Genomic DNA, 17777 nt, shown 5'->3' with positions numbered 1-17777 from the left:
CAGAGCAGTGAAATGTATGCTGAATGATGGAAGAGAATTTTTTTTTTCATATTTTTCCGCACCTCAGTAATTTTCAGTCAGTCATTGTTCAGTTTTTCAAAACCTCAGGGTTGCTTGGCAAGCTTTGTTCATTAATAAAAATTGACCTCTTTATTAAAATGCCATCTTTTTCACAGATAACCAAAAATAATAATGCAGTTTTCCAGCTGTGTCTTCGCAAAAATTATGTCTGATTTTAACATGGTTCAAGAGTCAGTTTCAACTGTTTTAAGAGGTGAAAAATGCCGAAACTAAAAGTCTTCAGATCTTCTCTTGTGTTTTTGCAACTAAATAAGCATTTTTCATATCCTCTCTATCTAACTGTGGATATTGTCAGCTCAAAATTTAACAATTGTTCATCAGTTTTCGGTGTTAAAATAGCAAAAAGGCGTTGCCGCATTTTTCTTCTCTCATTTTTCTTTACACATGTTGCAGTCAATCGATTGAACATCAATGTAAGAAAGTAACAAATTGTTTTCAGTTATATATATATATATATATATATATATATATATATATATATATATATATATATGTGTGTGTGTGTGTGCGTGTGTGTGTGTGCGTTTGTGCGTGTGCGTTCGTGTGTATGTGTCTATGTCTGGGTTTGTGTGTGTTCGTGTGCGTGCGTGCGTGTGTCTCTATGTCTGGGTTTGTGTGTTGTCTGTCTGTGTGTGTGTGTGTATGTATGTGCGTACTTGCGTGCGTGCGTGTGTGTATATATATATGAAATCATGAAATAGATATGGAATACAGTATGGTACAATTATATAATCTTGTACAATGCCTCAATACAGACTACTCTCGAGGTTAAAATCTGAACCGGTTTTAATAAGTTCAGTTTCGCTTTGCTTTGCAAAAACGTTAAAACTTATAGCTTTGCTAGAATTCAATTTTAACTGCTGTTGTATTTATATCAATAATAATAAATTTCGTCGCTTTGTTAGGGATTAGCATTGTATGGAAATCTTCAAACAATCCAAATCCGCGATTGTCTGGTTTCTATTCTGGTTCAGAATTTTCTGAAGTGTGAGTGAGCCACGAAAAGTTGTTCAAAAATATTTGAAAAACAAACATTTTTCTCAACGTATTATAACCATTTTATAAATCAACTTTTGTAACCATATGCTTGATAGACGATAATTACTCTATAGTTCCATGTATTCAAACTGAATTTATGCTGTTATAAAACGGCAGAGTGAAGTTTAACCAAACATCGTTTATCTGCAAAATCGACCAAATAATTGTTCAACATGGGTATTCACGACAACCTTCCTCACTTGAGGTATAGTATTTTAGAAATTTCATCATTATTAATGTATTCACGCAATTTTTCTGTTAGGATTATCATCTTCAATGATGCAATTTCAACGCCTAGCCTGTTGTTAGGTTTAATATTCTACAGGTTTGTTAGCGTCAGAGTTATACGTGTAAACTTATGAACTTGAAAGCAAACTCTATTAATAGTTATAATTGTTCAAAATAGTTTCAAAAAACTGAAAAACTATCTTACTATATATATTATGAATGTTCAGACCAGATAAAAGCTATACGCGGAATTGTATACATTGCTTACATTTAAAAATACACTATGATAACAAAAATATACGTACAGCACAATTTGTGCTATTTCGACGTTATTTCTGCTCAAAAAGTTTCAATTGTTTTACTGTTTGCCTCGCTGTTGCGATTCGAGATGTCCAATTTTCATGTACTAAAAACAAAAGAAACTGAGCTTAAAATCAAGATCTAGTACATAGCGTGCATACTAAAGTTACCGGTTAAGTAACCTGTTCAAGATAGATCCAGCTACGGAATCGTGCGAGTTGATGACAAAAGTTAGAGAAACAGAAAACAACATTTAGTTTCGGAAAATCGATCATTTAGGTTTTTGAGTGCAACAGAGAAAGATTAATGGAATTTACTTGTGAAATGTCCAAAAAAAATAAATTTTTCAGTCAACTTCAAAATCTTTTTAGAAAATAACAGGAAATATTGCACTTCAAAGAATCTTAATTTTTATCAAGATCATTCTTCTGTGCATAGTTCAAAGATTTTCAGCGATTTCTTCAAAAAAGAGTGAAAGACCGGAACGGTCTGCAAGTAGTACTATTATGAATCCATTTAAGTTGTTGGGCAAATTTGGAGCCACTGTTGCGACAAGAAACAGTTTTGCGGCAAATTTCGAACAAAATGTCCAAAATTTTTGTCGTTAGAAAAACGTATGAAAACTATACCAAACGTTTACCAGATGTAAGACTACTAGGTGTCAACGTTCAATGGAAATTTGCTAAAGCACTATTCTCAATTCAAAATTTTGACCAATTTGACGTTAGTGCCGCTCCTTAAAAACATTCCAGGTGTACGTAGTGCACTGAACTGTGCTACAGTCAAAAACATGGATCTAATAAGATAGTGCAGATAGATTGAGAATTATGTTATGGTGCGTGAAACAAAAAACCTGACTGGGACAAAATCAATCACATCATGTGAACAAAAAACTCAGTAGTATTCAACAGCTACTATATCAAGAATCAAAAATCAAGCTGAGATTACCGTCTTGATCTAATAATAGCAAATCACCTCGAGAATACCCAATGTGTTTTATCCGATTTGAACTTTGAAATCACGTGTCTGCAAGTATAAAAGGAGCTTATCCACTCAACCCAAATCACGTTTCAGTCCTATTTAACTTCGCGACCCAACACTTATGAGTCCCTAATGACCTAAGAAGTAGATTATACTCCCGTATCGTTCCCCTTTGCTTAAATCTGAACTCTGTGAGATATATTTTTAACTCATATTATTTATACTTTTTCTAGGTAATAAATTGTTCAAAACTTAGCATAAATATTAGATTTGAGATAGATGAGTCCAATTTCACAATTTAACATCTCAATTTAATTTATATCTAAGTCAAAAGGTAAACTATGGCAATGCAAATTGCGATATCTTGATCCTATTTAACTCGCTCAACAGAATAACTTTGTTCCTCGAACCTCGGTTCATATTTAATGCTGTTTAACATAAACTTATTAATTCATTTTTGCATTCAACTATCTTTAGTTGTTGACTATAAACTAAGAGTGGAACTAGGGTTTGAAATCTTGAGTTATGCATATGGTGCCGCGATTAACCGCATTGTTTAACTATCTTTAGTATGGACCAGCAAAACACTTTTTTAGCATAGCAATATAGCTTTTTAGTTTTTTAATATAGCAATGTAGCTTTTCGGTGGCGTAGTGTAACAAGCGTTCGTTTTCATTTTTGGAAGTTATTGGGGGTTTTTGTAAACTTGGCTAAACATGAACATAAACCAACAGACATTTCCCGACTTGTTTTAATATCTAAAAATCTGTAGCATAAGAGCTGATAATAAAATTATCGCCAGTTTGCTAAACTAATAATCTTTTTATAGTTTGACATATATGTTAAGTTAGAGTTCTTGAAATTGCTTTAGATATTCTTTGGTGATGCCCTTTCTGTTTTTTTTATGTAGTTCCAATAAAATTGAAAGAAAATCTTGCACATTTCCAGATTTTAAATACGGATTACTTCTGTCATTTTCAGTGTAGCTTCTGCAGGATAACATGTTCAAATCCATTTCGAGGTCGTTATCAACGGTCATTTTGAGACGTTTTTGTTTTCGAAAACAGGAACTGTGATTTTTCCACATTAGTCAGAAACAGAATTTCTCAAACAGCAATTCTTCTTTTGTGTCAAGCAGTAGTAGTGTACTTTCAGTTTAACAGTATACCCATTTTCATTGGGCAGCTATGTCTATTAGATGATGTATCCATGTGCTAGGAAACGGAGACAAACTGGGCAGAATGAGAAAAAGTGTGAAAGCTGTTTGCATCAATATCTATGTTTTGTAGTTGGGTAGTGCTCCTCCTGAACTAGGCCTCTACGTGGCAGCACACGTTCTACCTGGCAAGGTGGATACAAACCCGGATAGACCAACCAGACCATTCGCAAAGACTCACAAAAGCTCATTTAAAGTTGTGCATTTAAATTTTACAGATTAGAGAGTGGACACTAATTGCCTTAGCTCTCATTATATAACACTCTTTTCTACGAGCCTTCCCTTCTACAAATTTTCGTCATGCGCCCGAGCTGTCTGATATGGGTTTTGGTTCAAAATTATTCATTTTTAATAGCAATCGAAGAAGGAGATGTTATCTATTTGCATGCATCCCTTTGATTACAGGTACAACACTCTTAAAATCTCTGTTTACTTGTTTAGCTATTTCAAGGATTTGGTTATTTTCAAGTTTTTTGCTCTTGTGTTTAATTATAAAGTTCTCCCTAAGAAAGTTTTCCCATTTTAGGTAAAAGTTAACTCCTATAAATAATTTGTATTATTAGAACCTCTTATTTATTTTGAGCTTAATCTGTTTTCTATTCTTCTCTACTCAGAGACGAATGTTACATTTTTGCACACATCTTACATTTGGACAAATCTTACATTACTCAGAGACAAATCTTACATTGTGCATTTGATGACACATGCAATAATGACACTTACAATTTCAACCAAACTACAAAAAAAAGAATGAAAAAGAATGAATTGTCAAGAATTCCATGCATTGAAAAAAAGTGGGAAATCTTCACTTTTCACTGTAGCAAAAAATTATTTGAAACGCAAATTTGGAAAACGTTCTAAACTGTTACAAAGAAGCAGCTGTGCGCAAGGTTAGCCAGGCCATATCTTGCCAAAAGAAAATACTATACCAGAATTCTGTAAACACCAGCAAAACTAATGTCAGTGAAGCAAGTTGCTTTACTTGTTTCTCTGACGTTCAATTGCAGCACCACCACATTTGTAGTTAAAATTAACTCAAGTCTGGTGACTGCGAAGTAATGGATGACAGAGAGCCAAGCTACCAGTTCTCTTCTTTCACACCAGTGTTGGTGGTGGCAACAGAAAGCTGGTATGATTATTCCTGTTATACACGGTATACTGCCTCAGCAATCTTTTGCTCAATGTGTTCCTCAGCAACAGTTGAAAACTTTTGTAAAATTTGCGGAACAAACCTTCTTTTGCTACAGTGAAAAGTGAACCATTTCCAAGTTTTTTGTGGTATAGAATCAAATTTAGTTTGACCGAAGTTGTCGGTTTCTACTGACGTGCTCTGCAAGTACAATCCAAGGGGAGTCATTTAATGCGGAGAGAAGAGATCTCCTCGATAACAAATCCGTTAAACGGAGTAGTCGTATTGCCCCGTTTTCTCCCTTTTTTGGGCCAATTCGTCTAAGCCGATCGGCTGGTCGCATCAAACGGCTGGTCGAAGTTGACTTTGATGTAAAACATCCTATCGTTCTCGTAGCACGTCATGCAGTTGTAAAGTTGTTCCTTAGGCACACCCACGTTAAACATCATCGTCAAGGTATTGACTATCTGCGGGCTAAACTTGCCCACAAAAGCATTAAGTGGAGGTTCAATCCGCCCAGTGCGCCACACGAAGGTGGCATCTGGGAGAGGCTGGTACGTATTTTTAAGCGAATACTTTACACCGTCCTCGGTACTCGTCGTCTCACGGACGAAGTTTTGAACACTACTTTTTGTCTGTTCGAACATGCACTTAATTCACGTCCGTTAACGCCCATAAGCGCCGACCCCTCCGACCTAGGCGCATTAACACCTAAACATTTTCTTCTGTTAACCAAGCACGTAGTCTTCCTTCCATCATTGGCGTAGATGAATTTGATCACCCTAAGCGTTACGCCCGCGCGCAGTCTTACGCTAACGCTGTTTGGTCTCGTTGGATCAAAGAGTACGTCCCGACACTGAACGGACGTTCTAACTGGCAAATGCTTCCGGAGCAACACCTAAGGACTGGTGACTTGGTTTGGGTAGTTGAGGACACCAATCCAAGGGGCTCGGATCACTGACTCCTTTACGGTTCAGACAGCGTCGCACGCTCCGACGTACTGCGCACGTCCTCCGGATCGCTGGTTCGCCAGATTGTAAAATTGGTACCCATTCTCCCAACATCTTCGGGGCCGGAGGATGTTAACAGGTAAATAGTTTTAAAGCGGGAGAATGATAACCAATCAGAATAGAGCATTTAAAATACGTCCTATTATATGTAGAACGTTCCTAAAAAGTTTTTGTATAACCTAATTTGTAGTAAATATAACCACAATATGTACGGATTAAGGTGGTTTTTGGCTTGATATTTTCAGGTTCTTTAGACGATTGTTGATCGAATATGAACCTATTCTTACGTCAATAACATCAGACATAAAACCAGTAAAAGAGGATCAAAAAAACTTTGCCGTCTAAACTGTCAATTGTTGATATGTTCGCCGTAATCTTGATACGTTGTTCTACGCTTAATACGCTACTTTATGATGAATGTTGCGATCTCTCTACCGGAAAAAAGAGTTGAATTGAAAACCTTATCGGTAGACTGTTTTGATCTATTTACAGCTACAATAGCTAATTGATTGTATATTGGATGATATATTTTCGACTACATTTTCGATGTAATAGGAGAAAACAAGAATGAGATCGCGTTTTAAACTACAAAATTTTCAGGGTTGAGATCAGAGGTGCGAGCTAACACTATTAAACGGCCGGTTCTTTTACCACCGGATGTACATTGCTGTAGCATGAAGTTTCCGTCAATTTTTTTTTCTAACATTGTGACAAGTATTTTGTCCGACGTAAGGGATAATTTGGGCATTTTCTAGGGTCATCGGAACACTGCGGTATCTTAGAAACTCTGCCTTGAAGATTGATATTCTATCATTACCAATTTACTCATTATAATGTTTGCCAAAAATTCGGCTTATCGACGTATCTGTTACTCTCCGCATCAGGTAATACACCCCTAGCAGCCGTTACTCTGTATTCAGTTCACTCCGACATTTATCGCACTTGGGAACAGTCTGCCTCAGCAGTGTTATGTGAAGAGACCACACATTGTTTTGAACTGCCAAGCAAAGTCCAACTTTTGCTACGGGATCTTTTCGCAATTGCATCCCCCCTCTTTTGCAAAAGGGGCGGCTATTCTTTAATAGAAATTAAGCAAGCGATTTATTAACCAATCAGAGACGACCAATATTTTTCCGCGTATGGGCTTGCTATGTTAAACTGAATAGAATAAAATACGCCATGTTATGGCAATTAGCCAAAATGGAATAGAAACTGAAAAGAACTTATTTGTGGAAACGATTGGCGGATCGGTAGGCGTGTCGCGGTTTTGCAGCGATAACCAACCCGCGATTTCCGAATTACATCCCACAGCGCATTAGAAGCATGGCCGTGAACAGCTGTCCGCAAATGCACTTCAACTGATATTCGACTATCTAAACTGTAGGCCAATTAATATCTTGGTAGAGTATAGCACAGAAAAGGCATTCTCTACTAGGTGCCAAGGGGGGGTAGTTGTTGAAAAGATCCGAAAAGTTTTAATGAGACACGCAATCAGCAAAAAAGAGAATTTACTGTTTCAAGTTTTTGGCTTCAAAGGATAACAATTGTTGTTTTCCTTTCATAAGAGCTGATCATAGTAATTCTGCAATTGATTGAGAGGATCAAAAGGGAATACATGCTTTCATTAAAAAGAGTTTGCCTAAACGTTATTTTTCCAATTTTCAATTTTTATTACTAACACTTTCAAATTGATTTGCGAATTTGGAAACAAACACCTAATGATACAGTCCGCTGGTGGGTAGCAAAACCAATTAGTACAAATGAGTAGAAACTACAAAATTAAATGTAAATTAGAGCATAACTAGATGTTGTTTGAATAATCGATTTGAGCTAAAATTAACGCAATTCAGCAACATCTAAATCAAAGTTCTTGTAACATTAATATTTATTAGATTTGTTATTTTCAAGAGCCGAAAAAATCGAAAAATATTCAAAATAATTGATATTTTAGACCGCAGAGGCAGCTAGCTTATCGACGATTTTCGCAATCAGAACACCTTGTAGTTGCTTGTTTCAAAATACTTAGTCTGTATCTCTATCGTTTGCAGCAAACAACTGTAGCATAGTCCGATATTCACTTCTGTATTCGAAGAAATGTTTCATGCTTTTAGCAGGTTGAAAAAAAGGATGACTAAATTTTTAACAGCTAACACAGCAGTTAGCAATCGAAACACCGATACTTGTGAAAGGTCTTTATCCCGGGCCGCCAAGGCATGACTAGATTGCGTAATTTCATGGCAGTTTGCAAATAACGTTTCACTTCAGCTAATGAGAATAGAGAATGATTCTCTATCTCTTGCCACATTTCATCTGTTTTCGATCTATTATCCGTTCACAATTAGGCGAAAGCTCGATATGAAGCAAAACCAATTTTTGAAGCCATTAGACAAAAATTGTTAACCAAATTCTGCGGAAATTAGGCAAAAACCAATTGAAACTCTTAACGATTGTATTCTAAAAAATCCGCTTGACGTTACACTCAAGTGTCCATGACAATTGTTTCAACATGATCGTTTACAAAAACACCGAAAAAGAGTTTTAAATATTGTAAATTTGAAGCATTTCAATTTAATTCTGCCCACAGTTAAACCAGCAGTTTTCTCGGAGCAACCCGCGGCATATCACTAAATTAGTGTCCGCAAAATCAACCAATGAAAAATTAGCCGAAAAAGTCAAAAGTAGGAAAATCAGCCGAATCAATTGCTGTAATCAAATTTAATTTCCGCAAAAAGTTAGTTAAAAGAGGGACGCGCAAAAAGCGCATTTGGCTTAGCCTCGAGAGCTACGGCCATGCCTTGGCCAGTGCGACTTAATAGGAAACAATCACAACCAAGGTGACATCTTAACAAATAGACGTACCAAAATGGGTGGCCGGACAATAGATCGAAAGGACAACAGATCGAAAATAGAAAATTTGGGACAATAGGTCGAAAATTAATCTCTGTTCTTATTGGTTGAAATTAAGCATTATTTGCGAGCTGCAATATAATTACCACATTTTGGCCATGCCTCGCGAGCCATGGCCATGCCTTAGCGGCCCGTGGGACTTGATATGAATCTATCCCAACCGAACAAAATATCACAACAGAACAGGTTATATGCTGTATAATAAATGAGCGCTCAAATCTGATTGGCCAATAAGCAACTTGAGTAATTTAATTTTCGATCTATTGTCCCAATTTTCGCTTTCGATCTGTTGTCTTTCGATCTATTGTCCTAGCACCACCAAAATGTAGAATTTTCAACGATTGTGATTGGTTGAGAAATTTAAAACACTGTACATTTATTCGTTCATTTAGCCTAAATTGGACACAGCCTAATTCTAGATTACATTTTTACCGCATCTGGCCATGCCTCGCGGGTCATGTCCATGCCTCAGTGGCCCGTGGGACTTGATATGAATCTATCACAACCGAACATGAGATAAGTTTCCCGCAGAAAAAATTATTTTTCTCTTTCGGCTTATCGCGATTTCGGTATAATTTTACGTTAACATTCATTTTCTATTTTAAAACATGGAGAATTGGTTGAGCAATCAGCCAATCAGAAAACAATATTCCAATTTTTGGGGGTTCTCAAATCCGATTTGTTGTATCTCCTTTTCGGCTAATTTCAGACATTTAATTTTCCATTCGGCCAGTTTTAGTAACAAACAATGGATCTATTCAACAATTGCCCCCCTTTGGTACCTAGTAGAGAATCGCCTCCCCTTCTGTGCTATACTTTACCACATTATTAGTTGGCCTACAGTTTAGATAGCCGAAAAATGGTTTCAGCGCAATTGCGGACCGCTGTTCACGGCCATGCCTCTCACGCACTGTTGGATGTAATCCGGAAATCGCGGGTCGGTTATCGCGGCGAAGCCGCGACGCGCGCGAAGCGCGCCCACCAACCCGCCAGTCGGAAATTCTTTTCGCTTTATATTCCCATTCGGCTAAATGCGATGGCATGGCGCATTTTATTTTATCCAGTTTAACACAGTATGAACATACACGGAAAGTTATTAGTCGTCTCTGATTGGTTAATAAATCGCTCGCTTAAATTCTATTCAAGAATAGCCCCCCCCCCTTTTGCAAAAGGGGGGGGGGCAATTGTTGAAAAGATCCCAAACAATTTTAACGAAATCCTCTTCTCGGATATTACCGAGGGGTGGCAAGGAATTAGCCGAACAGGCGCAGAGCCGAATGAGCAAAAATGAGAATTAGAGCCGAATTCGGGGAGGGAGAGAGAGTTTGCAACCACGCCAATCAGAGCACGGGAAATATTTAGCTTTAAATCTCATTTTATCGCATTCTGCTCTGCGCCCGTTCGGCTCTACCGGCGTCCTCCTACGCATGGGCGTAGAAACATTTATTTTATCAACTCATTTACATGCTAATACATTTGTTAGGGACAATTTGTAGCGGCAAGCGATTTTGAAGAACCGCCAAGTGTTTTAATTGGTTTTCGGCTAATATCTACAAAAAGTTAGTTGAAAAATTGGAGGCTAAATTTCTCATTTTTTCATTGTCGGCTAAACGCCCTGTCGGTCAATTTTCCTAGCACCGGTGTATAAGGCTAATGCTCGATATGGCGAGGCTAATTTTGCTAGCTATTACCAATTATGAAAAAATTGTCGGCTAAATTTCTCATTTTTTCATTGTCGGCTAAACGCCCTGTCGGCCAATACGGCGGCCACCTTTTACACCACGCCACCTTTAACAGGATTCGGTCAGCGTTCTTAATTATTCAGAGTGCGGTGCTTCTCTATCGTAGTTTATATTTTCTGTGCCTGTTATGAGAACGATTTTAAAACAAATATGGGATTATGGAATCTATGAAATTGAATTGTATTTCACATGCAAGAAGTGCAATTAACATAATCCGAAGTAAGGAAAATATGATGAAATGGTGAACTTTCTGCTAAACAGCGCTCTCGTTTCAATTGTGCATTAATAAAGCACTTCAGATTAAACCTTTTTCATGCTTTTCAAGCTCTAAGCTTATTTTATTTATCAGCAAATAACCATAAATAGAAGTCTTTACAATTCGGCCCTGTAATGCTTCTGTCTTTTGATCGTGTTCACTTTAACAAGCGTAGACGCTTCTTTATGTTCACTCACGCATTTTGTTCGCTTTCAACCAAAATTTTTGCGTTATTCTGGTCAACAATTCAACGCTCAGTGCTGCATAATTTAATTCAAGGCCTTCTTAGCTATTTTGATTACATTTTTTTGACATATAACATCCTTAGTTGACAGAGAAAGGCCTATTATGTCTGCACGCCCCAGCAGTAGCCAGATGAGAGGGCAAACGTAAGTAATTATCAATGGGTTTTAAAATTTAAGCTAACTATATAATCTGTTGTTAAACAAATACTCCAGTCAGTTCTGTCCCACTCAGCCAAACGATTTGTTAATTGTCGCCCTCTATAGTATGTCTTATTTAAGCTTGTTTCTTACTTTGTGATAATGAAAATTGCCGATCACATCACCTCCTACGAGGCTAGCCATGTATCCGATCCATTATCTTTTTGAATTGCCAAGTTCAGCCAGTATAAGCCCAACATTGTGCTTGAAATGGCTGAGTGCGCCGGAGGCAGAAGAAGTCTTCAATACAACAGGAACAGAAACTCAGTTTTAACGAGAACTTTCTTCTTCAATACTTCTTTTTAAACTAAAACTCTTTCTTAATATGTATTAAACTTCTTTTAACGAATGGTTGTACATAAATTGTGTATATTGGTTAATTGTCGCCCTTTATAGTATGTCCCATATAGTTGAAATGACCGAAAACGCCAAAACATGCAATTGAGCATGCAAATGAGCAATGTAGACAGTGTTTTTGAAACATTTGCGTATTGCATCTTTATGGGACACGCTATAATTGTCGGCTAAATTTTATTGGCGTATTTGAAAAGTCGCATTAATAGTCGGCTAAATTTCTCGTCAAAGCTGACCAACATTTTCATAGCAACCTTTTATTCGGTTGCGCATACTGTGCTGAATTATCGCTTCTGTACATCGTGCTTAAATGCGATCTAAAACGATTACGTACAACTATGCCGACGTATAAGAGTGCCGAAACATAACAGATTTTAAGAGTGCCGAAAAAAAATTTATTTCAAGAGTGCCGAAAATTTTTATTTTCAATAAATATCCATAAGTTCACACAGAGTTTCCCAATAGTTTTCAAGAGTTCTATTCCAACAGGCGTAAGAATTTTTTAAAGCTCAAATTTGTGATTGTTTTTGTTTGTATTTGGCTCTTTGACGTGGTGGCTGCTCTTCTCTCAGATATGATTAGAGCGATAATTTAGCTATTTTTCCTCTGATTTCAATCTTCTGACAGCTACTGACAGCTTCTGAAAAAACTTAGGATGATTTCAACCAATTTCTCGATCAGGCCTATTGTTCCATCCCTCACAAGCATTGGTAGTTGCCAAAGATTCTGCTATGTCAGACAAACCCCATATTTTTTATAGGAAAATGTACATCAAGCCAGGTTTTTTCAAAAAAATTTGATAAACCAGGGTATATTCCGATCAACAAAAACAAAAAGGCCCTTCTGTTATAATTGATTCGTTGGTAATTTGTCCGAACCAAACCAATTGGAATGTAAGGCAATGAAAACAATCTACAAAAAAATTTTGATAAACTTGAGTTCTTTTGTAACCTCCCATGTGAAATTCTTGAATTTTTCTAAATAAAACCTGACTGTAATGAAAATGACAACCACGTAAATTTGAATCCGGAAATTCTTCAGACACAGCTTTTATGAAACCTTTCTCATAATCGCACAAAATTTTTTTGGGCCGAATATAGTATAAATTTGCTTGAACGGTACAGGTGCAGTTCGAAAAGTACCATAACTGAGAATTGTTTCACATTCTTTCAAGTTTTCGATAAAAAACCTTGTAGAAAAAATAACAATACCGAACAAGTCACTTTTCGCCAAAAGAGATTGTTCTCCGGTTTTTGTTTTGCTCCATGAACGGGTAAAATTAATATCCGAATCTCGCTAGGTTATTGAGGGTAGTTGACTTTTGCGGTGGTAATATAAAGTTTGGCATATATGGTCAAATCGTGGAATAGTAAATTTTTCGTTTTCTGGAACATTTTCAATAATATTTTCATAAATTTCCGCAATATTTTTTGTAGGGTCTTTCTCAACAAATTGAATAATTTTTTGCTTTAGTGCATCTCGTTTTGCTTCACCTTCCTTATGAGGATGATTGTTTGTAGGTAAATTAGGAAGGCTAGTTAATTTTACATTATTTGTAACCGTGAAGAAACATTCAGTTTCAACGCATTACCAGTAAATTTTTGATTGCACTGATTTATTCTTTTTAAATCGATATGCGTCAATTTTAAATTTTTGCAGCCAGCACTGCGCGATTCAACATATTTTAGCATTCTTTATTAGCAGGTTGCTACGTAATTGGCTGAGAAAGTAGTTAAGTTCTTGTGATCAATTAATTTAATTGGCTTCGATGCTTTAATATTTTAGCCGCCAGTTTGTTTGAATAAATTTTTGGCTTCAATCGGCGTAGTACTACGTCGGCATAGTTGAACGTCACCATCTAAGACTAGAGATCCAGGCGCTAGTGAAACAAGCAGACGTGTAAAAATAGACTTTCCGCAATTAGCCAATCAGGGAGGACGCCGATCTAGCCGAATGGATGTCTGGCAGAATATGAAAAAAATGAAAGCCGAATAATTTTTGTTTTCTCATTGGTCAGTTTTAATTACAGTAACTAAAACTCAAATTGTCAGCACTTTTAGCAAAAGTTAGTTAAAAGAGGGACGCGCAAAAAGCGCATTTGGCTATGCCTCGAGAGCTACGGCCACACGTTGGCCAGTGCGACTCAATAGGAAACAATCACAACCAAGTTGACGTCTTAACAAATAGACGTACCAAAATGTAGAATTTTTAACGATTGTGATTGGTTGAGAAATTTAAAACACTGTACATTTATTCGTTCATTCAGCCTAAATCGGACACAGCCTAATTCTAGATTACATTTTTACCGCATCTTTCCATGCCTCGCGGGTCATGTCCATGCCTCAGTGGCCCGTGGGACTTGATATGAATCTATCACAAACGAACATGAGATCAGTTTCCCGCAGAAAAAATGATTTTTCTCTTTCGGCTTATCGCGATTTCGGTATAATTTTACGTTAACTTTCATTTCCTATTTTAAAACATGGAGAATTGGTTGAGCAATCAGCCAATCAGAAAACAATATTCCAATTTTTTCTATTGTGATTGGCCAGCAAGATAATTTCTATATTTTGGTACGTCTGCTATTTTCACTAGCGCCCACAACCAAACAAATTATCACGACCGAACATGTTATTCTCGCAATAACATTTGTCGGTTCTCAAATCCGATTTGTTGTATCTCCTTTTCGGCTAATTTTAGACATTTAATTTTTCATTTGGCCAGTTTTAGTAACCAACAATTTTAACGAAATCCTCTTCTCGGATATTACCGAGGGCTGGCAAGGAATTAGCCGAACAGGCCTAGAGCCGAATGAGCAAAAATGAGATTTAGAGCCGAATTCGGGGAGGGAGAGAGTTTGCGGCCACGCCAATCAGAGCATGGGAAATATTTAGCTTTAAATCTCATTTTATCGCATTCTGCTCTGCGCCCGTTCGGCTCTACCGGCGTCCTCCTACGCATGGGCGTAGAAACATTTATTTTATCAACTCATTTACATGCTAATACATTTGTTAGGGACAATTTGTAGCGTCAAGCGATTTTGAAGAACCGCCAAGTGTTTTAATTGGTTTTCGGCTAATATCTACAAAAAGTTAGTTGAAAAATTGGCGGCTAAATTTCTCATTTTTTCATTGTCGGCTAAACGCCCTGTCGGTGAATTTTCCTAGCACCGGTGTATAAGGCTAATGCTCGATTAGGCGAGGCTAATTTTGCTAGCCATTACCAATTATGAAAAAATTGTCGGCTAAATTTCTCATTTTTTCATTGTCGGCTAAAATCCCTGTCGGCCAATACGGCGGCCACCTGTTACACCACGCCACTTTTAACAAGATTCATCTTTACATCATGCTTAAATGCGATCTAAGACGATTACGTACAGCTATGCCGACGTATAAGAGTGCCGAAACAGAACAGATTTTAAGAGTGCCGAAAAAAAAATTTTATTTCAAGAGTGCCGCAAATTTTTATTTTCAATAAATATCCATAAGTTCACACAGAGTTTCCCAATAGTTTTCAAGAGTTCGATTCCAACAGGCGTAAGAATTTTTTAAAGCTCAAATTTGTGATTGTTTTTGTTTGTATTTGGCTCTTTGACGTGGTGGCTGCTCTTCTCTCAGATATGATTAGAGCGATAATTTAACTATTTTTCCTCTGATTTCAATCTTCTGACAGCTACTGACAGCTTCTGAAAAAAAATTAGGATGATTTCAACCATTTTTTCGATTAGGCCTATTGTTCCATCCCTCACAAGCATTGGTAGTTGCCAAAGATTCTGCTATGTCAGACAAACCCCATATTTTTTATAGGAAAATGTACATCAAGCCAGGTTTTTTCAAAAAAATTTGATAAACCAGGGTATATTCCGATCAACAAAAACAAAAAGGCCCTTCTGTTATAATTGATTCGTTGGTAATTTGTCCGAACCAAACCAATTGGAATGTAAGGCAATGAAAACAATCTACAAAAAAATTTTGATAAACTTGAGTTCTTTTGTAACCTCCCATGTGAAATTCTTGAATTTTTCTAAATAAAACCTGACTGTAATGAAAATGACAACCACGTAAATTTGAATCCGGAAATTCTTCAGACACAGCTTTTATGAAACCTTTCTCATAATCGCACAAAATTTTTTTGGGCCGAATATAGTATAAATTTGCTTGAACGGTACAGGTGCAGTTCGAAAAGTACCATAACTGAGAATTGTTTCACATTCTTTCAAGTTTTCGATAAAAAACCTTGTAGAAAAAATAACAATACCGAACAAGTCACTTTTCGCCAAAAGAGATTGTTCTCCGGTTTTTGTTTTGCTCCATGAACGGGTAAAATTAATATCCGAATCTCGCTAGGTTATTGAGGGTAGTTGACTTTTGCGGTGGTAATATAAAGTTTGGCGTATATGGTCAAATCGTGGAATAGTAAATTTGTCGTTTTCTGGAACATCTTCAATAATATTTTCATAAATTTCCGCAATATTTTTTGTAGGGTCTTTCTTAACCAATTGAATAATTTTTTGCATTAGTGCATCTCGTTTTGCTTCACCTTCCTTATGAGGATGATTATTTGTAGGTAAATTAAGCAGGCTAGTTAATTTTACATTAGTTGTAATCGTGAAGAAACATTCAGTTTCAACGCATTACCAGTAAATTTTTGATTGCACTGATTTATTCTTTTTAAATCGATATGCGTCAATTTTAAATTTTTGCAGCCAGCACTGCGCGATTCAACATATTTTAGCATTCTTTATTAGCAGGTTGCTACGTAATTGGCTGAGAAAGTAGTTAAGTTCTTGTGATCAATTAATTTAATTGGCTTCGACGCTTTACTATTTTACCCGACAGTTTGTTTGAATAAATTTTTGGCTTCAATCGGCATAGTACTACGTCGGCATAATTGAACGTCACCATCTAAGACTAGAGATCCAGCCGCTAGTGAACCAAGCAGACGTGTACAAATATAGACTTTCCGCAACTAGCCAATCAGGGAGGACGCCGATCTAGCCGAATGGATGTCTGGCAGAATATGAAAAAAATGAAAGCCGAATAATTCTTGTTTTCTCATTGGTCAGTTTTAATTACAGTAACTAAAACTCAAATTGTCAGCACTTTTAGCAAAGTAAACAAGGTCTATCCATAGTCGCAACCGCCCTCCCCCGCCCCTTTTCGGGGGCGGGAGCTGCGACCATGGAGAGGCAGAGTGAAGTGCAATCCAATCGAACAACATAGATAACAAAGCGACTGATTTAACTCGCCATTTCTTTCATTCATTGTACTTTAATTTAACCATTCAGGTTGTTTGCCCCATGAAATTCAAGCATTCGGCTAGAATTCTCACTTTCTCTGCTAAACGCCTATTCGGTTAGAATTCCTGGCTCCGCCAAATGGCATTAAGAAATTTTTCATTCACCATTCTGAATGATTGATGACTTGGTAACCACATTTTGCCATGCTTTAAGATGAAATGTGAGCATGACTTATACCGAAAAAAGAAATAGTTACTTTGGGTAATCTAGCCGAGCATGCTCGGTTGTGATAGATTCTGTCGTCTGCTGAATTTCAGCAAGGCTCAACAGCGAGGAGACTGTGTTGCCCAGAAGATCGATCAAATGAAATGAAACAGTTTTTTTGGTAAAGAGAGCGGTACGTTGTCACTCTGCTGTTTCCAATTTTTCCTCTTTTACGCTGTTGAAGTTAGTTTGTCTCAGAAATAGTTAATTCTGAATGAGGCCCATAATAACAATTCTGGTTCCCAAATTAAGAGAGGTAAGAAAATTACGTGCTTTTCTATGGAAAGAACGATCGCAAGACCATTTATAATAGCAATTATTAAACTTGTAACAATATCCTTTGATCACTGCCCAAGAGAACTTTTTAAAATGCGTACAATATTCACACTGGCCTTGCATTTACAAAGTTTTTTCAAACTTTTTGTCTCAACAAGCTAAGAGTTATCAGTTTCCGTAGCAGGGCTCTATTTAATTATGCAAACCAAAAACTACAAAATTGTGATGCGTCATTTAGCTTTCTTCAATCATAGTTAAACTTCACCTTATCTCATGAAACCGACCTTTTAACACTTATTCAATCAATGTTGAC

The 17777-nt window shown here is 36.9% G+C and overlaps 1 protein-coding gene across 5 annotated transcripts in view; it reads left to right on the top strand.

Moving 5' to 3' along the window:
* Positions 1–17777, top strand: part of LOC142344773 (uncharacterized) — a 79223-nt gene that overhangs the window by 42756 nt on the left and 18690 nt on the right. The window contains exon 1 of one of the 5 annotated variants that reach the window (XM_075396696.1): positions 1158–1324. The exons of 3 other annotated variants lie outside the window; for them this stretch is intronic. In XM_075396696.1, coding sequence (XP_075252811.1) covers positions 1293–1324 — 32 coding nt within the window. In that variant the 5' untranslated portion in view covers positions 1158–1292. Of the gene's footprint in view, positions 1–1157; positions 1325–10855; positions 11278–17777 lie in introns of those variants that run through there. One more of the 5 variants, XM_075396693.1, reaches the window with a different exon arrangement.

This window comes from Convolutriloba macropyga, chromosome 8 (genome assembly GCF_964194025.1).
Source record: "Convolutriloba macropyga chromosome 8, txConMacr16.3, whole genome shotgun sequence".
Classification (NCBI taxonomy): domain Eukaryota; kingdom Metazoa; phylum Xenacoelomorpha; order Acoela; family Convolutidae; genus Convolutriloba; species Convolutriloba macropyga.
This window is presented reverse-complemented; position numbering and strand designations above follow the sequence as displayed.